The sequence below is a fragment of the Enhydra lutris genome, unplaced genomic scaffold, assembly GCF_002288905.1.
Source record: "Enhydra lutris kenyoni isolate GAN:26980312 unplaced genomic scaffold, ASM228890v2 scaffoldscaffold21, whole genome shotgun sequence".
In the NCBI taxonomy this organism is placed as follows: domain Eukaryota; kingdom Metazoa; phylum Chordata; class Mammalia; order Carnivora; family Mustelidae; genus Enhydra; species Enhydra lutris.
In genome coordinates this window covers 64,722,871-64,746,471 of record NW_019154105.1, presented here as the reverse complement: position 1 = coordinate 64,746,471, position 23,601 = coordinate 64,722,871, and the positions used below count along the sequence as shown (strand labels likewise).

At 53.1% G+C, this 23,601-nt stretch overlaps 1 protein-coding gene across 4 annotated transcripts in view; it reads left to right on the top strand.

Moving 5' to 3' along the window:
- LOC111149100 (janus kinase and microtubule interacting protein 1) overlaps positions 1–23,601 on the top strand; it is a 65,909-nt gene that overhangs the window by 31,136 nt on the left and 11,172 nt on the right. For 2 of the 4 annotated variants that reach the window (XM_022506021.1, XM_022506020.1), the window contains exons 8-17: positions 3,398–3,526; positions 4,720–4,848; positions 5,173–5,256; positions 8,252–8,314; positions 9,963–10,061; positions 12,759–12,860; positions 13,554–13,607; positions 14,218–14,283; positions 20,315–20,383; positions 21,954–22,031. In XM_022506021.1, the coding sequence (XP_022361729.1) occupies positions 3,398–3,526; positions 4,720–4,848; positions 5,173–5,256; positions 8,252–8,314; positions 9,963–10,061; positions 12,759–12,860; positions 13,554–13,607; positions 14,218–14,283; positions 20,315–20,383; positions 21,954–22,031 (873 nt within the window). Of the gene's footprint in view, positions 1–3,397; positions 3,527–4,719; positions 4,849–5,172; positions 5,257–8,251; positions 8,315–9,962; positions 10,137–12,758; positions 12,861–13,553; positions 13,608–14,217; positions 14,284–20,314; positions 20,384–21,953; positions 22,032–23,601 lie in introns of those variants that run through there. The other 2 variants (XM_022506022.1, XM_022506023.1) reach the window with 2 other exon arrangements.

Genomic DNA, 23,601 nt, shown 5'->3' with positions numbered 1-23,601 from the left:
TTCCCCCTAGCACTGGAGAGACGCCCGGTAGCAGGTGCCAGAGAGGCTGCTCTGAGCCCACCGGGCACACATGCACTAGCGGGCTCTGCTTCCACGCTCGGTGATGGAGTACATCCTCTTTGTGCTGTACTTCTCCTTCTTTCTCTGTCTCTGTACCCTGGTGTGCTTGTACTTCTCCGGCTGCCAGGAGATGACCTACAAGCACGAAGGTAAGCGACTAGCTCTAGGCGACTGTTGGAGGTTCTGGGAAAGGACATGTCAGGGAGCCTCTACCCAAGCTAGCAGCTGTTGGAAGGGACATGGGGAGGTGGAAGTGAGGGGGCTTGGGAGCTGTGGTCCATGCAGGGTGGTTTATTTTGGAAGCACCTGTCTTCCCCTCGGTGCCTTTCCATCTGCTGAGAAGGAGCACCTCTGTACGTTCACAGGGTAAATGGAGCAGACATGTTTGTTTTTCAATTTTGCCCCAGCTGCCTTTCAAAAATTTGGGCTGGTTTATAAAAAGGAGTGGGCAAGGCAGGACTCTGGGGGGTAAAGAAGACGGAAATCTGGAGGCGCAAGCCCCCAGATGTGTGTGGCCAGGAGCCGAGGCTTTTCCTGGGAAATAAATGCCCAGGGAATCTGAGAAAAGTGGACAACTCAGGAAACCTGACAGGTGCCCCAGGGCTTGACTCTTTCCGAAAGAGCCGAGCATTCGAGTGTTTTCTAGGTGATTCTGTCCTTCCTATTTCACGTGGATTTTGAAAATGTGGCATCAGGCAGAGGTTGCAATGGGGTCGAAGAAGACAGCCCCAGATTTTCACTTTAAGCATGAAAATGTCTTTTTCTCTCTTGCTTTTATTCACAAAGGCCTACATCTCTGTGGTGTATCTTGGCTTCCCAGATAATACTATCCCTTAGAAAACATTAACCCTTCGAGGAAACAAATTAACCCAACCCACATGTTGTACAAGGTTGGGGGGTTTCTTAAGCTGCTCGCTGCCACTGGAGGAGTTGTTTGAGCCCGGGGGTCTGTGGATTCAGGTCCCGTTAGGTGAGGGACAGAACGGGAGTGTCCTTTTGTGCTAGATGCCCTGTCAGAGCTGTGTCCCGCCTTCTGCCCTGCAGCACACTTCCCTGGAGCCTTGGTCTCTGGGGCCACACTGGACTTCAGGGAGCTCCACTTGGGTCTGGGGATGGGCTGTCAGCAAAGGCAGCTCTCCTTTAATGCACGTCTGCAGCATCTGTCGTGAGTGCCTGTGTTACGGCTTGGGGAGGGAAGACCCAGTGAACCATCCCTGAGGTTTCTAGAAGCGGACTGTCCTGAACACTGAGTCATTAGCCACCTGGATGGTCCAGGAAGCTCACAGGGGGTGTCTTATCCTGACGGTTTGGAGACAGCGTGGCAAGAGGGTTCCTGGAGCCCCGTCCGTGTGCGTCACGGCTGGCTGCCGGCCGATAGCGCAGCAAATGCAGTCCTGTCCCCAGACACCTCGCAATTAGCAGTGTTTACAAGAAATGAGGTTGGGTGAATGGCTGCCCAGAAAAGTGAGGAGTCTGGAGCTCTGGGAGGTGAGCTCCGTGTGTGCAGAAGAGCTCTGAGCGTCGCGGACCTGTCACTCCTGAAGTTGCCGTCGTCACCATTAGGACACCATGGCCACTCACTGCTCTCTGGAAAACATCTGGAGAGTTTTCCATACCTGAATCCAAGGGAGGTTTCTCCTCTGAGGAGGAGATTGGGGTACATGTGACTGTCCCCAGCCTCTACTTGGAGACAAGAAATCATTTGATACTAATGGAACCTAATAGGTCGCCATGGTTCTACCTGATAAACTTACCGGGGGTGCGGGACCAGATGTTTGCCCAGCTGGTGCTGGCTGTGTGAACAAGGGGAAGGGCTGTCATGTGCAAGCCGAAAACTCTTTGTGGGCTGCCTTCGTTCAGCTTCGAGTTCATGAACAAAGCCTCGTTCATGATTACGCATTTGAGAACCAGTGTTTACTGAATATGCCCGGCTCTGGGCCACCGTGGGGAATACAGGACCCCAGATCTCCACCCCTCATGAGCAAACCGCTGTCCTTGTGGGTGTCTCTAGCAAAACCTCTCCAGAAACTCTAGCTGTGCAAGAGGACAGAGCAGTCCCTCTGTCTCCCTCTCCCTTCCTGATGGCTGGATTATTTCTTAATTACGTTTTTAATCATGGTTGCAGACACATTTCTCTTACATGTGGGCACCCAAGAGCGCAGACATATACCAGTTTCAACAAGCAGAGTGGGGGGGTGCCCTCAAGGTGCAGGGTGAGCCCTGATCTTTCTGTGGGTTGAGGAGTGGGGAGGGGGCTGGGAGGAGCCAGGTTCTGGATGAACCAGGGGGAGCCTGGGGCTTGACTCTGGATTTAGTTACAGTTCTGTCCTCATGCTCATGAAAAGCATTCGTCGATTGTAAACACAAATAAAAATCTTTCTCAGGGGCTATTTTGGAAGGGAAGAAAGCCAATGCTCCTAAAACACGGGGAGTTGATCTGGTGATTGTCGGTTCGTGTCTGCCGCCCCCAAGGGACTGAAGCCCCTTGTGGTGGAGAGCATGTGTGGTCTTAATCATGTTGTGTTGCCCTGGGCCCCATCCAATGCCTGACCCATAGAAGGTGCTCAGTCGGGGGGCACCTGGGTGGCTCAGTGGGTTAAAGCCTCTGCCTTCAGCTTGGGTCATGATCCCAGGGTCCTGGGATCGAGCCCCGTATCGGGCTATCTGCTCAGCGGGGAGCCTGTTTCCTCCTCTCTCTCTGTCTGCTTCTCTGCCTACTTGTGATCTCTGTCTGTCAAATAAATAAATTAAAAAAAATTTTTTTAAAGAAGGTGCTCAGTCGGGCGTTTGCTGAATGAATGCAGGAATGTATGTGTGAAGGCTGAATGGAACCCCATATATCATGGTACCTGGGGTGGGAGAAGTGCTGGGTAGGCAAACCAGGAAGCCAGGGCATGGAGTGTTCAGACTGGCTCTGGCTCTGACTGATTGGTGCATGAGGGTCCCTTCTTAATAGGACACACATGCTGCCCACCGAGGGTCAGCACACCAGATACTGCGCATGCATGACCTTGCTCTTGAGTGACGTGGGGGGTTCTGCGTCTGTCTGATGGAGAAGGATGCTGGTGCTCAGAGGTGCTAAGTGACTGCAGAAGGAGCCAGGGTCAGGTCAGCGTGCTCTGCTGCGGTCCCCTCCCCCTTCCACCACCTTCCGTCACCTCCTTTCCCACCCAGTCCATCAGGAACCCCACTGGCTGCCTCTTGGGATGCCTTTGGGGTCCAGACGTGTGTGTGGTCACTGCTGTGCCTGGGGGCGATGGGTTGGGATGCGGGGGAGGGGCACTTAGCTGTTCTGGGTCCATCACTGATGTCCTTGCCCCTTGTCTTACATTTACAGAAGCATGTTGTGGAGACGTTTTTTGGATTTGATGAGGAGTCTGTGGACTCAGAAACATTGTCAGAAACATCCTGCAACACAGACAGGACAGACAGGGCCCCGGCCACACCAGAGGAAGACTTGGACGATGTAAGCGACCCCACCTCTGAGGTGCTGGGGGGCTGCCTCTGGCCCCTGACAGCCGCCCCTGCTGCTCCCCACAAAGATCTAAGTCTGGAGGGCCTGTGTCATCACAGCCCATAGCCCCGAGGGCAGGGGCCCCCCCACTGCATGGGGCTCTGATGATGACACGGGGGGGTGCTGGCAGCATGTGATGGTCCCTTCCTTTCCCCAGTGCTGATCTCACAGAGGAAATCTGTGGGGCCTTGCTGTTGTCTTTGCAATTAAACCTGTCGTGTGATGGACTGTCTCTGGTCCCCGGAGCACATGCACACACACACAGACACGTGCAGGCACACATGAACACACACACATGCACGCACACACACAGGCACACCACCTAGTGGAAACAGCATGAACTGCTTTTTCATTAAGAAGATGAGGCCACACAGGAGAGAAACTACATGCAGCGGGTGAGGTCAGAGGGCAGTAGAAACCACTGGAAGCCCTCTCCCCGCGAGTCACCACCCTGACGTTTCCCTATCTCCACTCACACCTGGGTTCATGACTGCGGCACCAAATGAGCTGGGCTCACAAAGGTGGGAAGGGAGGCGTGGTCCTTGCCCACCCGCACACCCCCCGCTGAATTCTCTTAGGAAACCCGACTAAAATGTGGTCGTACCAGACACATGTGACCACCAGGACGTAACAGGCAGCTTTGGGCATCAAACACCGTGTTCTACATCCCCATCTCCCGTGAGCACGTGGGACGTCTCACACCCATGCACACAGGGATTTAATGTGATGGGACCCCATAATGGGTGCTTCCCAATTTTCTGGACTACCAGTGATGCGCCCATGCCCGGCCAGTATTGTGCCTTCCTAGGGGGGATGTCTCCTTCCGAGAAATTGCCAGAGTGAGAAGCGCTGCTGGGAGGTTCTTGGCTCTGGGGAGCTCTTGCCCTTTCTCCCTTGCGTGTGACTCATGGATCCCCAGGCTTCCGTGAGTTCCCAGGAAGGGTGCTGATGATTGGGATGGTGTCTCCTCCCACAGCCTGTCACTCCAGGCCCCCAGTGACATCCTGGCAGTGACTGGTTCCTTAAGTCATTGCCAGCAGTGGCTGTGAGGGCTGGATGTGTGCTTCTGTTCCCAGGGGACCCTGGCAGTGGGACCCACAGCAAATCACTTGCTTCCTTCTGTCTTTCTTCTCCATGACGCTAAGACGACGACCAGGGAGGAGGCTGATCTGAGGTTCTGCCAGCTGACCAGGGAGTACCAGGCCCTGCAGCGGGCCTACGCCCTGCTTCAGGAGCAGGTCGGGGGGACGCTGGATGCAGAGAGAGAGGCCCGGGTAAGTGTCGCAGGCCCGCAGGCCACAAGGGGCTGGGCGGACCTCCAGGGTCTCTAAACCTTGCCTGTGATGCTCGGAGGGGATAAGAAGAAGGGCTGGGGGGCACCTCACCAAACCTTGGCAGACCCCCAGGGGCTATCTTGCCATCTTCAAAGGTCTCAAGACCTTCCCACTCTTTTACAAATTGTTATGTGCTGCTGGGTGGGCCAGCTTCGAACCCGTGCCTGGATGTGCTTCCAAGGCCTGGATTACAGCACCGTCCTTGCTGCTCCTCTGTCACCCATCCATGGTGACCTGCTCACTTTTGGATCCTTCTCATTCCAGACTCGGGAACAGCTCCAAGCTGACTTGCTGAGGTGTCAGGCCAAAATCGAAGACTTGGAGAAGTTACTGGTTGAGAAGGGACAGGTGAGCAGGAATAATCGTGGGGTTCTTCGCATGTCTGTCCCCTCATGTCTGTCGTTGTGGCCTTGGTGCCAAGCTCTCCCCCCCAAACCATGGGTCTGAGTTGTTTGCTCCAGAGACATTAGAGAAAAAAAAACCACCCAGGCCAAACCCAAGCAAGAATAGCCTAGCTGAGATTCCTAATTGCAGAGTTTTAAAAAAAAAACCCGGGGTGCCTGGGTGGCTCAGTGGGTTAAAGTCTCTGCCTTTGGCTCAGGTCACGATCTCAGGGTCCTGGGATCGAGCCCCGCATCAGGCTCTCTGCTCAGCAGGGAGCCTGCTTCCTCCTCTCTTTCTGCCTGCCTCTCTGCCTACTTGTGATCTCCGTCTGTCAAATAAATAAATAAAATCTAAAAAAAAAAAAACCCCAAACCAAACGAAAACAAAAAAAAACAAACCAAAACCTGTTATGAGGTTCTAACTTGGCTTTGTCATCATTGGCCAAGTGCGCAAAAGTAGGAGACAATTCAGAAGGCAGAGTGTGGCCAGAATCCTCTTTGACTTGACTCTGAAGGAAAACTGCTGTCATTCATCAGGGTTTAGTCGTGAAAATGACCCAGGCCCTCAGCCCGCGCCTCAGGGTTCCACGCTGCTTGTGACTCTGTTCACCGGAAATCCCATCCCTTGAGTTTCTCAGCGTCGAGTCTCCCCCATGCACACGTTCTCTGAGCATGACAAGGCCAGGCTGACAGCAGGACACAGTAGGGAGGCAAAGCCCACAGACCTGGACCCTGGGTTGGAGGAGACTGTGGAGGGGGCTCTGGGTGGAGTGCCAGCCTCTCAGAGGGCAACACCCAAAGGCAGCCCTCACTGGGGTTGGTGCAGGTCAGCCATTGGCTTGGTGGTGAGAGATAGCCGGGAATTCTCAGCGGCTCAGCGCAGGGAGGTTTACTTACTGCTCAGTACATCCCCTGTCCCTTCTGGAGGCAGGGGACCGCCCGCCCCATGGGTTTACTCAGGGACCCCGCGGCGCTGCCACCTTGGACCCACCCTACCCACCGCGTGCCCCCCTCTGCAGAGGGCAGGAGAAGGTGGTATACAGGTTTCAGAACAGGGGGCTGAGAATGAATGCTGCCTCGTGTCCAGTTAGGACGAGGGCCCAGGTGGTGACCAGGGTGCAGATTAAGGCAGACTCAGGAAGCAGAACTCGGGACACACACACTGATGCTCACGGCAGCACTGTTCCAGGCCTGGACGGGGCTCGGCGAGTGGCCAACCCTGGGGTCCTGCTTCCGTAACCATGGTCCAGAATGTTCCACGGAGGTGGGGGAGGGGTGAAGTGCACACACCCAGGAGATGGCTTGCCTGAGTGTTACGTGACCCATGCAAGCCACGCTGTCTCTTTTCCTCATCTTCAAACTGAGTAGTGATAGTGCTTCACATGCTGGGGAAGCAGAAGTGGGGAGAGGGAAGCAGCAGGAAGAGTCCAGGTGGGACAGAAGGCTGCTCTCAAGCTCCTGTTCTCTCTGACACTGACCTCGGCCCCTCCTGCTGGCTGAGCTCACGTGTCACCTGACCATCGACTTCGACTAAGTTCCATCCCCACCCAAGGCGCTTGACCCTATGTTTGTGGGCTGGTTCTTCTAAGTGGAAGGACCAGTTTGGGACAGAACAAATGGCCATTTGTTGAGGGAGCAGCCACCAGAGCCCTCACCCTCTACCAAGTTTGTGCTTGGTGTATAGGGATAAGGTGTCAGTTGGCTATCGCTGCGTAACAAACCACCTCCAAACTTAGTTGTTTAAAACAACAAAACTTTTATTTGCCCACAGCCCTCTGGGTGAGCCGTTTGTGCTAGGCCCAGCCGTGTGGCTCTTCCGCTGGTCTCCCCTGGGGTCATTTTGGAGGCTGCGTTGTTGAGGCATCAGCTGGGGTGACATGGCCTAAAATGGCCTCTCTCCTGTCTGGGCACAGGCACCTGCCTTTGGCCAGATCTCTCCTCCTAGTCTCTCATTCTCCTTTGCTGAGTGGTCTGGGGACAGGGAGAAAGGGCAGACCTCAGTGCACAAGTATGCTCCAAGCCTCTGCTCGAGTCCCATTTGCAAATATCCCAGGAGCCAACCCACACCACAGCACACCCAGCTTCAGGGTTGGAGAAGTATCCATCACGTCCTGTTGGGAGAAGCTGCAGAGTTGTTGCCAAGGGTCGTGGGCATGCAGATGGGGGGACGGCTGCAGGCAGTCTTCTCTAGACCAAAAGATGAGTGGAACACAGCTCTATGCTCATGGAGACTCACAGCCTCGTGGGGCCTATACATGTCAACCCAGAGACAATACTGCGTGATAAATTAGAAATTGGTAAAGGAAGCCCAGGAGGCCACCAGAGCTGAGAGAAGGGAAGAAGGAAGTTCTTCTATCTATTCCTTTATCCGTGTATCCATCCTCCCCTATTTATTGAGCACCAGCTGTATGCCAGGCCCTGTGCTAGGCGCTGGGGGTGGGGGTGCCATGGTGGAAACAGAGGCCTGGTGCCCTGTGCTCATGGGACCTCCATGGGTGGGACCTAGCCAGGCAAAGAAATGTGGTTAAGGCATCATAGGCAGTGGGACTGGAACGCACAGAAACAACGTCCCTGTGACAAAGCCAGGTCCGTGGGTGTGGGGCTGACCCTCAGGGTGGAGCCTGGATGTCAGCCCATGAGCTTGGTGAGCAAGCATGAGCAGGTCTGCAAGGCCAGTTGGGTACCTCTGCAGCTGCTTTCCAGTCAAGGACACTCACAGTGCAAACTCCGCAGGCTTTCAGGGAGCGTGAGATATGGGGAAGGGACGTCCCACAAAGCTGCCAGCTCTCTCCTTCAGGCGTAACGGTTTAGAGGGACCATGGAATCTTTCCAGCAGCTGTCCCTGTCTCTGACCTTTCCATGGAGAGTTTTCTATTTCCTTTTGGTCACCAACACCACCTTTGCTCTTTAACTGTCTGTTTGCTTCAAGGAATGTGAACATACTTAGTGCTTTTTCTTAGGATTCCAAGTGGGTGGAAGAGAAGCAGCTGCTCATCAGAACAAACCAAGACTTGCTGGAGAAGGTATGTGGGCATGAATCCGCACACCACCCCCTCAGATGGTCACCGAGCCAGACAGTCAGGGCCCTCAGAGGCCCACGGAGACACCCTCGCAGCAGGGCGTCCTCTTGACGGGCTCAAGGAGGAGGGACCTGTCCCTTACCTTGAGTCAGAGCCCAATTCCTGGGGCTTCCCAGCCCTTGGTGCTAGTGCTGTCCTCTGGAATGAGGCCCGCAGAGCTGGTTTAGACCACCCTGCAGACACAGTGAGGGTTGACCGTCCTCCTTCTATCCTACTCTGTTAATGCTTTGGGGTTCCAGAGCCCTTCCCCTCCCACCACGGGGGACCAAAGGTGCCAATCGAACAGGCCTTCGGGCCATCGTAGTCCAGTTGGTGGACTGGAGGCCATGGTGCTGGCAAAACTAAGCTTGTTGCCTTCCTTCTGTGGTTATGGAAATTTCTAGATCTCTCAGCCTGGGAGGTAGATTTAATGCTTTGGGACAAGACCTTATTTTTTTCTTATTTGTGCACAATTTGGGGTGTTTTGTTTTAGTAAATTTACTGGGTTGTGCAGCCATCACCACAATGTAGTTTTAGAACAACTTTAGTCTTCCATAAAGGTCCCTTGTGCCATTTGTAGTCCCTTCCTCTCTCCCACCCCTCAGCCCCCTGAAACCACCAGTTGTACTTTCTGTCCAGACTTTCCATACCAGCGGAACCAGACAGACCTTGGTTTGGCTTAGTCTTTGAACATCCTAGAACGCCTGCCTGAGAGGAACCCAGCCTTGCCCTCTTGGGAGGGGGCTTAGTTCAGCCCCCGCTGTGTCACTTACCAGCTGAGTGGCTGCTCACTGTCTTCTGTTTCTCCGTCACATTTGGAGCACTGGGACAGGACCTGTCACTCTGCTGGTCAAGCCTGTGTATTGGGAGAGATTCCATGTCCCTGGTCCTGCTCACTAAATTCAAGGAGCCACAGAGAAAACACACTGTTTCCAAATGTCCCCTGGGGTGCAGCACCCCATCCGTGGAGAACCCCTTCCAGTTCTCCAGGCAGGAGGAGGGAGAGGCAAAGGTGGCTGGGGCTCACAGAAGCCCTTGAGAGGGAGGTGTGCCTTCTGTCAGTCAATCCTGGTTGTGGCCAATGTGGATGGGCAGCCTCATGCTCCTTGGACAGAAAATGAGGCACGGAGCCATTAGGATGCTTTCCATCCTGATGGGTGTCAGACCAGGCAACCCATCTTCCCCAAAGACTTGTGCCTTCAGGAGAGCTGCTTTCTGAGTCCTCCGGCCAGGTGACAGTGTGTGCCTTCCTGCTGTGGTTTGTCCCACTCTGTCTGGGTGGGAGTGGGGGTGGGGGAGATTACCTTGACTGCATCGGGGGTGGGTGGGTGGGGGACACAGTGAAAAGAATACACACAGACTTTGGGATCAGAAGCACCCATGATGCCCTCCTGCCTCCCTCACATTTGACCTCAGAAAGGGACTTAGTTAGTGGCTCCATGCCTCAGTTTCCCCATCATTCATTTATTCAGCAAGTCTATAAGGAACCCCTCTTCTGGGCCAAGCCCAGGACCGCAGGGACGGAGGAGGCACCCCACCCCTCCCATCACCACGGCTCCCGTGGAGACGGCGGGTCCTTCCACCCGCTAACCTGCAGGTGCGTCTGCTCTAGATTTACAGGCTGGAAATGGAAGAGAGTCAGCTGAAGAACGAAATGCAAGACGCGAAGGACCAGAACGAGCTACTAGAGTTCCGAGTGCTGGAGCTCGAAGTAAGAGACTCTATCTGTTGTGCGCTCTCAAACGGAACAGACCTTCTCTTTGAGCCCAAACTGAAATTCATGTAAAAGCTCCCAGATGTCCTCCAGCATGTTTAAAGGGACGTGGTAGAGTTGTTTCCTTTTCTTTTCCTTTTTCTTTCTTTCTTTCTTCTTCTTTTTTTTTTTTAAATCTGTATGTTCAGAATAATTTCACTGCCTTAATATGTTCTGGAGAGAATGCTCACCGAAGTCTTTGGACATGTACCAGAGCTAATCTATTTATTGCCTACGGCTTGTTTTGCACTTAATAAAATAATTTGTTTTTGCAATATTTTGCCTTTTTTATTTGTGTTTCATTTCCATAACTACTTCTTTCCTGCATGCATAGTCACCTGGTATGCGTTCTGCAAACCCGGATAGAAGCACCTGTTGCAATTAATAACACACCTTTTTAAGATGACCTTGCATGCAGGGAACCTCTCCTTTTGAAAGAGCAGGGCCTGACCTGGCCCACGACTGACTCTGTAGTGTGTTTACTGCTAGTTTGGCCCATTTTCTAGGTGCCAAGGTAAACACAGGTAAGTAAGTAAGCAGGGGGAAGGGAGGCATTTGCAGAGGAGTTTGAGAAAAACCATGGGGTTGTCCCAGTCCCTGTCCAGCAAATGCAGCCCTGGGTGTCACACAGGGTTGCTCTGGACCAAAATCTTAATTGTTTGTAACTCAACCTGCAACTCAGAGCTACTGTTAGCACAAAGGGAGACCGAATGCTGTTCACGGGGAGTGGTCACGTTCCAAACCTTCAGTAACATCCCCAATACAGAGCTGGGTCCAGTGTGAGAGTAGTGATGGGTTATACTACTTCCCACTGAAACCTGGCCTTGGGTGCCTAGCACTGTATTGCAATCCCGTTACTTCATACTCCTTTTTCTGTTTGTTGCCATTTAAAAGCCATCCACATTTTAAACATCACCTAAGTTTGTGATTCATTTGTCTGAGCACCTGTTTGTCTGAGCACCTGAGTGGCTCTGCTCTCCCTCCACTGAAGCCTTTGCATGCACGGTCCCCCCCCCCCCCGGGAAAAGCCAGCACCCTTGCGACACTGGTGTCCCTCCTGTTTTGTTTCCTCCTCCTGGCTTCTGTTAAAGTTGTTTGCACCAGAATTTACCATCTTGTCCTTTGTAGTGTTGGCATGGACTGTGTGGCCCCAATGCCTCCAAACCAAGCGTTGCTGTGCAACCCAACTTTTGCTTGAACGGGAACAGGGTCTTCCACTCACACAGCAGGAGCAGGAAGCCATGCGAGGTCACTGTTCACAGTTCGGCCAGCGAGGAAACCTTTCCCAGGGCTTTGTCCATGTCCTTTTCAGAGGATTTCCATGAGCATTTCTCAGTGTACTAGAATTTTCTTTAAGTGTCTCCACCATCCTTCGGAGCCATTAGAAACCAATTTTCTGACTTTCGTTCGTATAAAATAGGAGCTTTCTGTCCCCTTTTCTATGGGGACTCCATTTAAGTATTGTAGATAAGAAAACATCCACACAATGGAACCACTGTGAATTTTGGTCTTCTTGGCTAATAAGAGAAATAAACTTTCCCCCCTGAACTGCTTCAAACCAGGTTAGCCAGGTTGGCTGGGCTTTGGGGAAGTCAGTTGAATGAATGGCTCCCTTCCCTTCCCCTCTCCATTCACCTTATCCAAGAGCATCTGCAGAGGTCTCACTCTCCAAGCTAGTGCTCATTTGGTTACATTTCTTAGTTGAATGATTAAAGGGACCCATGGACACTGTCACTAGATGCTACAGGAATGGTCCAAGCATGTTTACTTATCTTACTGTGATTTTGAGAAAATAAAAGCAGTTTGATTTGAAGGGATAATTTAGAAAGGTCTTCTCTGCTTGCCTTCCCATAAAGCCAGCCTCTCTGTTGCTCAAGTTTTAAAGGCAGAGCTACATAATATATCCCTGTAATTAATCAGGCTTCTCCTGTCCTTTTTAAAAACATGTCAATTTACGTCTGATTAATAAGCACCTCTCCTGGGAAAATGCTTGCTTTTCCTTCTTTAGTTATGGAGATTTGATTATCAATCTAAGGCAGGGATAGAAGGCTCACTGGTGTGTTTCAAAAAAATTGTGAACGAAGTCAGGAGATTATATTGGGAAAAAAAAAAAAAAAAAAAAAGTGAATCAGAGGTTTGTGTCCTGGTCTCTCCACTCAGTAGCGCAGGACCCGACTCGCCCCCTATCCTGCCCCAGCCTCCGGTCTGTGAAATGAAAGCCATAATGCTTGCCTCCTGGGGTTGTGAGAATTCAATGGGAGAGCGACGTGCCCCAAGGCACAGGGGACACTCCATGGCTGGTGGCTATGTTGTCTGTTGAAATTTCCCACACTCGTCCTTACCAAGTACTGAATGATGATCTGTGGCTTCCCGGGTTTCCAGCTCACGGCAAGTGAACACATGACACCTTGTTAACCGTTTCTTCCTAGCTGAGTAGGTAAGAAGTAGACTCGTTTGCGCAGCCGATCCAGTGCGTGGCGGAGGCGGGACCACGGCGCGCGCCTTCGTGGACCCAGAGACGGTCGTCTGAATGGGCGCCTTTTATAACGCCTTTGCCAACTGGAATGCCTTGGTTTTTTGCGGCGTTACGTGGGAAAATGGCAAGTGGTAGACAATCCAATAAAGTTCTGTTTTTAAACCGAATCTTTTCTCCAGGAAAGAGAGCGGAGGTCGCCAGCATTTAACCTCCAAATCAGCACCTTCCCCGAGAACAACAGCAGCGCCCTCCAGCTGTTCTGTCACCAGGAAGGAGTTAAGGTAGCGTGCTTGGGGGGGTGCCTCCGCTAAACCGAGATGGCCAGGGGCCCGCTGGAAGGCCAGGCCCGGCCGTACGCGGGGACTGTGCCTTTGTGCTGGCTATGAATCGAGTTGAACCAGAGGGCCCGGTCCCCCCCACCATATGTTGAAAGTCGGAGTTTGTTTCTCAGAGGGTCACCAAATGTCACTGCATTTGCACCCATGTCAAAAGAGCAGAGCCGTGGGACACAGCTTTGAGGGCGTACCCCGGCTTGGCCACCCCCCAGCTCGGGGTTGCGAGCTCTCCGAGCCGCACCCTCCCGGGAGTGAGGTCTGCATGTCAGCAGCCGCCCCGGGATGGGACGTGACGCGATGTGACGTGATGTGACGTGACGTGACGTGACGTGTCGTGCGTGTGGCGTCAGAGCGGCGCTGAGCCCCGCGGGCTGCCGCAGTGAGTGAGCGGGCGGGAGGCCACGTTGCAGGCTGGGGTCCTGCTGACCCTCGCCACTCCTCCAGCCTTTCTGGAAAGCTCCGCGGACGAGTGGCAGGCCCTGCCTTCTCTCCCTGGACCCCGAAGGAGCCGCCGGGAGCGCTGGGCCCCGCGGCGCGCGCCCAGAGAGGGACCCGGACGAGGCCGAGGCCGCTGCGCTAGAGACCGGGGTGCACGGGCTGGGCGGCTCCCGCAAAATGAACGTTGGAAATCTTTTCCAGGATGTGAATGTTTCTGAACTTATGAAGAAGCTAGATATCCTTGGCGATAATGGGGTAACTATGCCGGTCGGCTTCTGCTCGCGCGCTCTTGTCTCCACCTGGGTGTGCTGTGTGTGCCTTTCCTTTCCTTTCGGTTCGGTTTCTTCCTAACTGGAGAGATCTGACACGTGCAGTGTGAGGCTTCTGTCTGGCCGTGCCCCCGCGAGGGTGGGCGGGCCGCGCTGCCACGGGGGGATCGCGCTGCCACGGGGGGATCGTGCTGTGAGGAGTGGATCACGCTGTCACAGGGGGGTCGCGGTGTCACTGGGGGAAGGGGGTAGGGGCTTCCGGACTTAGCTTCTGGATTGAGCTCATCCCTCGCTCCTGCGAGGAATGAGGGCGCGCACAGAGGATCACCCAGAGGGAGAGCGGGATCCCTCGAGATTTCCAAAAGCAGAGCGCGGTGTTTTTGCCCCTTAAAAGATTGGCCCAAACAGGCCCTAACTCCAGAAGCCTTGGCCCCAGAGATGACACGATGCGGCTGCGTTTGAACGCCGGCCCCTTTAGAGAGTAGGGGCCAAGCCCCAGGGTCCCCTCTTGGAGGGGCATCCAAGCCGGTCAGCGCTGTCTGCACGGGGATGTGGGGTCCAGTGTAAAATGCCCTCCCCCCGTTTTTGTGTTTTAGAATTTGAGAAACGAAGAACAGGTTGCAATAATCCAAGCTGGAACTGTGCTTGCCCTGTGTGAAAAGGTAGAGCCCCGCGGCGCTTCTGTCCGTGCACGTGTCCAAGCTCCCCCGCGCCACACAAGAACCTGCGTGCTGCTGTCTCGTGTGGCCCTGGGGCATGCGCTCCCGCGTCCGCGTCTGCATGTGCACGCGCATGCTGTTCCTTTCCGGCCTGAAGTCACCCCGCTTCCCCTAGAGAGCTTAGCACAGAAGCAAAGGAAAACCCCGTCGAGGAAGCATCTGCAACACCAGGGTGGCTTTCCTATCGGGTTTTTGCCATCCCGGTTTTTTAAGCTTAGTCAAACTTGTACTTGACTTCCAGTTTTTGTTTTTTTTTTAAAGATTTTATTTATTTGTCAGAAAGAGAGGGAGAGAGAGCGAGCACAGGCAGACAGAATGGCAGGCAGAGGCAGAGGAGAAGCAGGCTCCCCGCTGAGCAAGGAGCCCGATGCGGGACTCGATCTCAGGACGCTGAGATCATGACCTGAGCCGAAGGCAGCTGCTTAACCAACTGAGCCACCCAGGCATCCCTTGACTTCCAGTTTTTTAACCCTGCTTCTTAGGCTTCCAGCCTGCCGCCTTCGACCCTGCGGTTAAACCGGAAGCGAATTATGCCTCAGCAGCTGGATTTTGCCTTTCCATTATCTCCGTCCCCCATTTATCGTTATGCAGCGGTGAATATTTTCACCCGTAGATTCCTACGAATCTTTTAAAGCACTTCCACGGGAGACACTCTAGGGGTGGAATCACGGGGCTAACTGGTAGGGGGGGTTTTCAGAAATTTAATATTGTCAAAATGGTTTCTAGAAAAGGGGTCCCAATTCCCCCTCCACTTGCGTGTGACCACATTGCTTGTTCCACGTTCAACGGGCATGTCCCCGCCAGAGAACCCTGCCAGTTCCAGGGGCTAAAATCTCATGATGTTAATGTTTCTGTTTGCATTGATGAGTGGTGGTGATTCTGGGTTGTTACTGTGTATTATCTATTTCCTTCCTTCTTTGTGAAGTGTAACATTTCTGTTGTTTCCACTGGGTTTGTTATTCGTTCATTCATTCTTTCATCGGTTATTCAATACGTGTTTGTCATAAGTACTGTGTTTCTTACTGACTTCTCCCTGTGCTTTGCATATTAAGATAACAACTTTTTGCTGTATTTGTTAAAAATACGTTCCTGGTTTGTTTACCTTTTACATGTGTTTAGGATATTTAAGGTACACGTTTCTTTTATGCAGTCCCATCCAGAGAGCTTTAACTTAAAAATACCATTTTAATGACAAGGAGGTCTTAGTGATCTTAATTAAGATTCTTCCCAGAATTTTTGGAGGGGCATTGAAAATAGAAACAGTTTTCTGCCCTGGGCTCTTGTCCTTCCTCCCTAGCCATGTGAAGGGCATGAAGTATTGGTAACAGACTTAGGCAAAGCCTTGCCTGAGGTCACACAGGAGGCAAGTCACTTCCCAAGTCCCTTCACCTGGCTGAGCCTATGTCCCCAGGTGGGCAGGGGGTGATGCTGACTAATGCCTGGCTGGCTGCTGGGCCCCTTAGCTGCAGGTGACCATACAGGGTTAGGCACACCGTATTCACTCAGTAAACATCCCTCCCACCACTGTATCCTAACGTCCTATGCAGAGCTCTGTGCAGTGTTACATAAAGTGTTTAGTAAACATTCAAGACTCAGTTTCATGGCAAGTGCTTCCTGGAGGATTGGTGAGGTCAGGCTACGAAGTTCCTTCCTCATCCCCTGGGAGACTGGGAGACCCCTCCTGGGTGGACCCCCCCCACCACCACCTGGGGGTTCTGCAGATCGGCCTCTGGGTCACTCTGAGCCATGGAACCAGGGACCTGCAAACCTGGTAGGGTTGGTATTGGGACTCTAGGACATGGCATTTTTAAACAGAAACATCGCTACTGAGCACTTAGGGCAAAGGGGTTTGGCCAGTGATGGTTGACTGTGAACCAAAAGCAGGAACCCTCCATGACTTGGGTGGCTGGTTAGGGAGGGGGCTGGGCAGCAGGCCTGGGGTGCTCCCTCTCTCCAACCCCCAGAGTCTCTTGGAAGGCCACACCTTGTAGGGATTTCACAGCCTTGCTGAGAATAGCCCCTTTCAAGCTGCTCTCTTCTCCCTGACATACTCCTCCCCACAGCCTGGCAAATCGTGGGGGTCCAGATCTGCAGCCTTGGGCCCCCCACCTCAGATCTGTAGGGTGCCTTTTCCTCTCAGCAGCCGTGAGAGATTAGCGATGCTCCCCCTTCAGACCCCTTCCTGGCCTGTAGCAACCCTCTGCTTTGACCCTGTGCCCCCACACCTTTCACTAGCCCACGGGGTACAGGTGAGAGGCCCACCTCCCCATCTGGGATGGTCCTTGGGGACTGGACTCAGAACAGTATTTTCCCCTGTTCTTAGATTGGGTCTTAGAGATCCTAGCCCTGCCACAGATCTGTGGCTAAAGATCTCATACATTTGGGAGGTGCTATCTGTTCCCCCAGAGGGCGTGTTGGTGTTGGGAGTGGCCCCAAGAGGAAAGGTGGGTCTTCGGGACCAGCTGAGAGCCCTGACAGGCCCCCTGGGGAGACAGACTGCCCAGTTTGCCTGGGACTGGGGGGGTTCCTGGGACGTGGGGATGTCAGTGCTGGAACGGAGATAGTGCTGAGCAAGCATGCATGAGTTGGTCACCCTGGAGTTCACGAGCTGGCACCCGAATGCATGTGGTCTTAGAAATTGCCACTCAGTGTTAGCATCTGACCAAGCTGAGGGCAACTTCAGTTTTCTCTTTGGAGGCACAATGCTGCTTTTGTAGAAGCATATAAGTGAGGTGCAAGTCTATTGAGGACTGTCATGTGGTGTTCCTGCATGACCTTGCCGGGGCATCTTGCTCTAGGGGGTTGTCACGCTCCTTTCCTTGACTGGAGAAGCCCTGCCCCTTCTTGAAGGTTAGCAGAGTCCAAGGTCAGGTGCCATGTCTTGTCCCCACCCCATGCCCTCTGCAAGTAGCATGTGCCCAGCAGAGAAGCTTGAACGTAGGATGTCTGAAGGTTTACAGGTGATCAGAGTCATACCTCTTCTTTTTCATTTTTTTAAAAATTTTATTTATTTATTTTTAGAGAGGGAGAGAGAGGGGATGGGAAGGACAGAGGGGGAGGGAGAGAGAGAATCCCAAGCGGGCTCCACCCCCAGCATAGAGCCCCACTTGGGACTCCATCCCACAACCTCAAGATTAGGACCTGAGCCGAAATCAGGAGTCCGACACCTAACCGACTGAGCCACTCAGGAGCCCCAAGTCACATCTCTTCTTGATGAAGCTCCTTTAAGTTCAAAACCAATTTGAGAAACAGTCAAAACCAATCAGACAGATGAAAGTTTTTTTTTTTTTTTTTTTAATTTCATTTTCTCACTGGTAACAGTACCTTAGCGGATTCAGCTTAGACCTGTGGCCGCAGTCAAGCTTTCCAATAGTTGGCCTGGGGTCAAGGTCTTGGGACCCTCTTGAAGGGAGAGTTGGGTGTTAGAGGAGAGAGGGCTCCTGCCCTCCCCCCAGCTCGGGCTCAGGGGGCCTGTACCTGTAGGCGGAGACCTGGCTTCCTACAGAATGTCCTCCTGCCCAAACCCCTGTACACTGATTCACTTCTCCCATGCAGGTTTGGGGGAGGGCAGGTGTCCCCATACCCCTTCTTTCTCGGGGGTGGTACAGATCCACGTGTATTTAGGTATCCGCTCTCCCAAGTGTGGCCTAGTGGCTATCTGATGGATTCTGTTCAGTGGGAGATTCATGACCTCTCATACCCAGGATGCTCGTGGCCAGTGTTTTCTGCCCTCATTTTCCTCCTTCAATTGCTGAGAAGTACTTTTCAAGTTTTTTCTTTCTATGTGTAATATACACGTCAAATTTTTTTTAACAGTAAGAAGAGACTGGATACCATATTCTATAAAACCTATTCTAAGAGCGGCTTGTTGTAATGATTCAAAACTGGATTTTGATTGTTTTTTCCATTGAAATTTGATTCATTTTGGGACTGCCTGCATTAGGATATTAAAAATGAAATGTTTTTCATTTCCAACCAAAAATATGCTTATCTATTTTTGAGACATCACACATCCTTTCAATAACGTCTAACGAAATGCTCTAATTTTGGCTTCTGCCACTGGCTCTGGGGGTCCACTCTGGGGGCTAAGCTCACTCTGATGTTGGGGGAAGCCTGTGTGATTACAGCTTCATCTAGTCTTGTTCCCTCCATGGAGCCAGCACTCCCCCTCCCAGACCTCCATGCTCTCACGTCTGTACTCGTTCAACCATGTTTGTTGGGCACATGCTTCACTCTGGGCCTGTGATGGGTAAGGAGGTATATCAGAACACGTCCGATATGGTCCCTGCCTTTGGGCTTCTGTGGGAGGGAAACAGACAACAGCAATCTGTCAGGTGAGTGCCATGGAAGCCATTCTAGGATGATGTAGGAATCCTGGAGGGCACCTGACCCCATGGACTTAGGAAGCGGGGCGGGCTTCCTGGAGGAGGCGACAGCTAATTTGGCCAGAAGGCTGAGTTGGTGTTAGCTCAGTGAAGGCCTGAGGCAGAGGCCAGGGGTGGAAGAGGTGGTGATGTTCCAGGCAGGGAGAGCAGGCTGGGCTTGGGGGCCAGCCTTTGTCAGGAGTGATGGGATGTCCCTGAAGGCTTTAAGCAGAAGTGGGTTTTTGAGAGGATGTATGGGCTTGAAAGGAGAAAGGGCTTTGGGTCCAGACAGGAGCCTGGAGGGGTGGTGGCTGTGGTGTGCGGCAGGTGGGTGGGTGTTGGAAACAGGAGGAGGTGGAACCAATGTATGGACAGGGGAGGGGAAGGAGAAATCAAGGCGGCTCCCCACTTCCTGGTTTGGGGGAAATGGGGCTCGTCCCGAGCAGAAGGACCAGGGAGGCTAGGGAGGCCTCAGAGGGAGATGGGTGGGGCGGCCTTGGCTGCAGGGGGATACTGCGAGAGCAGAGGGAGCACAGAGACTGGAAGAATCCCCCGAGTGGGGGTGGGGGGTGGAAGCCAAGGGCAGGGCTCCAAGAGGAGGGGGAGCCTCAGTGGGAGAGGAGAAGGAAAGCCAGGAGCCAGCTGAACCTCGTGTGGCTGTGGCCGCTGAGCAAGGCTAGGAAGCCAGGAAAGGGGCGTGGTCCCTAAGCTGGAGGCAAGGAGGCTCTCTATTGTGTTGAATGCACACATTGATACACAGTGTCAAATATGAACAGCCCCTGCCCTCAGACACCCCCACTGAATCCCCCGCAGGTCTCCCCACCACCCCATCTCTTAGTTGGATTCCTATAAAGACACACATGCATACCTCCATCCTGAGAAACAGCTGCCCACCTCCCGTTCACCACCAGCCCAGACCCAAGAAGAGACAGACTGTCCCTGTGACCTGCCCTTAGCAGGTGCTCGCCAGCTCACTTCAGCACCCTCTTGCCCTGGAACTCAGCACCTAACCACTCAGGGGTGCTGCTGCAGGGGTGAGGTTTTGCAGGCTGGGTTAGAGATCACCATTGCCCACCTGTATGACCTTGGACAGGAGACTTAACTAGGTATCCATGTCTCCACCTATAAAACGTGTGAGGCTGTGTCTGCCAAATGATGGGCATGAAAGTCTGGAGGAGGTCCCCAGCATGAAGCCACCCTTGCAGCACTCAGCAGGAGACCCCAGTAGCACTCAGCCACCCAGCCGCAGAGCCCCCAGACGCACACGGGCCCACTGTGCACCAAGTCAGGCCCCCGCAGCTCAAATGCCAAGTCCTTCCTGAACATGCAGGCTTGATCAGAAACACTTACCTACACCCATGCACAAGCGCGCGCGCACACACACGCACACGCACAGATATCCATGACCTAGTCGATCCCTGAGCCAACATCTGTCAAAGCTGAACATCTGTACAGACAATGAAATTCTGTTTTGAGGGCTGCCCTGGGACGGGCCGTGGAGGCCAGGAGCCTCGTTGAGGAGGAAGCCCCCTGCACACTCGTTTTTGGTGGAAGATCCCTGACTCACACGGGTTCTCATTTGCTGACCCTTTGTCCCTGCTGTTTTCCAGTGGCTGAAGCAAATAGAGGGAACTGAGGCGGCCCTGACCCAGAAGATGCTGGACCTGGAGAGGGAAAAGGTAAAAGACTCAGCACTGTGGGAGGCAGGAGGGTGGAAATGGTGCCCACAGCTTCCTTTCCAGGAAGGCCTCCATGTATTCTTTTTTTTTTTTTTTTTTTTTAAGATTTTATTTATTTGAGAGAGAGAGGGTACACAAGTGTGTGTGTGTGGGGGGGGGGTGGCGCACAGGCGCTCCTCACATGTATTTTGGTGAGCACTGATTTGCGTGCATTTCTAAATTTTGCCTTTGCCCTAATGGCTGTGTCAGGTAATTGTCATCCATTCGCTTACTCTTTCACTCACTCAGTAGTTCACTTAATACCTATTTTCAGAGCCTCTGTTATCCCAGGTGCCTTGCCGGGATTAGCAGTCCAGTGAGGAATTTGCAGTTCAGTGAGGAACATGCGGGGTCCCTGCCTTGAGGAGCTAGCTCGCAATGAGGATGAGCCAAGAGCCATGGGGCAGCCTGGGGACATTAGAAGCCACACGTGGGCGATGCTGAAGTCCTTGGCCCAGTGGCTCTGAAGACACGCAGCGGGGCCTCCCATCCTTGCTGGCCTCCCTAACGGCCCTGAGAGTTTGGGAAAGATGCACTGGTCTTCATTTCCTCATGGCTAAGTGAGGGATTCCAAGGTCCACCTCGCTGGGCTGTAGGGAAGAGAGACGTGAGGCGCACAGCCAGTGTTGCACAGTGCTTGGTGGGGTCCCTGGTGAGAGGTGGTGGTGGTGGTTATTCACCAGGGGATAATGGCATATAAGGGTCCGTTGTGTCCAGCCTTGGGGATGTTCGAGAGGGCTGCCCAGATGAAATGGGTCTTGAACCTTCAAAGACCAATTCAAGTTTTGCAAGTAGGAATGAGAGGTGGAACCCGAAGGTAGAAGGAATTGCTTACAGCCTAGGAGCACGTGTGGTGTGAGAGGGCCCTGGCTTGGAGTCTAGTCTGTCCTCGGCCACCAGGACACATCTAGGCCAAGGCACTGGGCTTCTCTGGTCCTGTTTCTTCATCTGTGAAGTCAAGCACCTGCAGGAGAGGAGCTCTAACCTTGGAACCTTCCAGGTTCAGTAGTAGAGATTTGCAGAATCAGTAGTAGAGATTTGCATTCTGGAGAGACCATGCTTGCAGGGACCAAAAGAGTGACCTGGGCATGGGGAGGAGGCAGAGAGCAGTGAGACTAGTCACGAGGTGGGAGATGCTGTCATAGGGGTGGGGGATGAAGAGCCACATCTGAGAACTGTTGGGATGGTCTTCATGGGCCACCAGGACATGAGAAGAACTGAGAAGGATTCCTGCATGGGCACTGGGTTGGAGGAGAATGGCTTTGGTGCTTTCAGACCCCCACAGGGAGGGGAAGCCAGGAGGAGGCAGGACAGGCTGGATCACGGCTCCTGGGCCTGTGAGGCTCCTGCAGATTTATGCAGAGGGGCGAGCAGGGCAGACCATCACCTCCCTTCTCATCTGAGCCCTGGTGGGTCCCCAGCTTGGGGGGAGGGTCGCTCTCTAGCAGTGGTGAGTAGGGGGCCTCTGAAAAGCCTCACCAGGGTGGGTTCTTGTGCTGATCTCAATCGTGGGGGGCCTCCTGTTTTTTAGGACCTGTTCAGCAGGCAGAAGGGCTACCTGGAGGAGGAGCTGGACTACAGGAAGGAAGCCCTCGACCAGGCGTACCTGGTAGGACCGGAAGTGGGTTGGTTGCTTTGGCTTGTTAGACTCGCCCTCAGAAGCTGTGTTTTCCTTTGGGGCTGACACCATGTTTAGGGGCCCCACCAGGGCCACGTGGGCGCTGTCAAAATGCCCTGTGTTCTGACGGGAATGACTGTACAGCAGCATTGTCCCTTTTCTCCAAAATAGTCACTTAGCTGGGTGGTTTCTTCAGGCGTGCTTTCAATTCTAGGAATCATTTGAAATGAGCGTGAAGCAACTGTCTTTCTTATGTGTTTGTTCTACTTGAATACTTACTTATATGTAAAACCCCAAAGCCAGTTTTCCTGTGAACAGGAACAAGGGGCAGTCACCAAGGAACACAGAGGTAAAGCCAGGAGAGTAGCGGGCGGGGATCAGCAAAGCAAAATTACTTGTCGCCCTGTTGCGTTTGGGCCACAGAATTTGTCCCAGGCTTCCTGATGGTTAGCTTAGAATGTGATCCCATCCAGGTTCACGTGTCCTGGGGTTTTGAGGCCTCTTCTGGCAGCAAGTGAGATGGGGAGATTATACGGACCCACCAGGGAACCTCACGGCACAGAGAATGGAGAGTTCAGTGTCCCTTCTTGCAAGAAGCAGCAGTGTGGTACCCAAAGTCTTGAGCGAGTATTTGCCCTGGTCATTTGCAGTTAAGATCATCTTATGAAATAGTGTGTACTTAAGAAATGCATAGTCCACAACTGGAAAATGACTTTCAGGCCCTCATTTCCATGAGCATGGCCAGGAGGACGGAGTGACAGTAGCCAGGGTAGGAGGGGCTGGCCCACCTCCCTGAGACCCTTGGCCCTTGGTGTCTGGGCTCTGAGGCCTGAATGGAGAGGATGGGGGGCCAGAGAGGTCGTAGGTCCCATATGAGATTGAGCCTCACTGGGATGGGACAATTTTCCCTCCTAGCACTTATTTCTGGACATACAATGTTATCACGGTGCGGAGGGCAATTTAAAATAGAAATATCTCCTCCTTCTCTGGGAGAGAAGCTCACACTTAACCATTCCCTTGCTGGTTTTGTCTTGACTCTGCCTCCCCTCTCCCTGGTGCTTTCAAGAATGCGTTTCCCACATCATAGGACACTGGCTCCCTAGCATTTCCCAGAAAGCTCTGATTTCAGGAGATTTATGAGCACTGAAGCCAACGGAACAAGTCTAGAAAACTCTTAGGGCTTCTTGGGTCCTTAATGTGTTGAAGGTTGAAGGTTGGGCCTGGGCTCGGAGAGGAACATAAGCAAGCACTTTGGCAAGTTCACAGAATCACAGGCTGACTTTTCAAGGGACCTCTGGCAGGACTGGTGATTTTCATCACATTTTGGAAAAGCTCGGTGTCCACCCTTTGCTGTCTAGGTACTGTCTGCAGGAAGGCCCCAGAGTCCCTCTGAGTCCTGGTCCTGCAGAGGAGGCCCCTGGGTGAGCCGATCCTGCCACCCCGTAGAAATTACGTTCTTTCCCAAAGACCGTTCCAAAGCCTTGGGGGGGTTCAGGTTCACAATGGGGTTGCGTTCTGATGCCGCACTGTATGGACTTGAACGTGAGGGAAGTAACAAGCT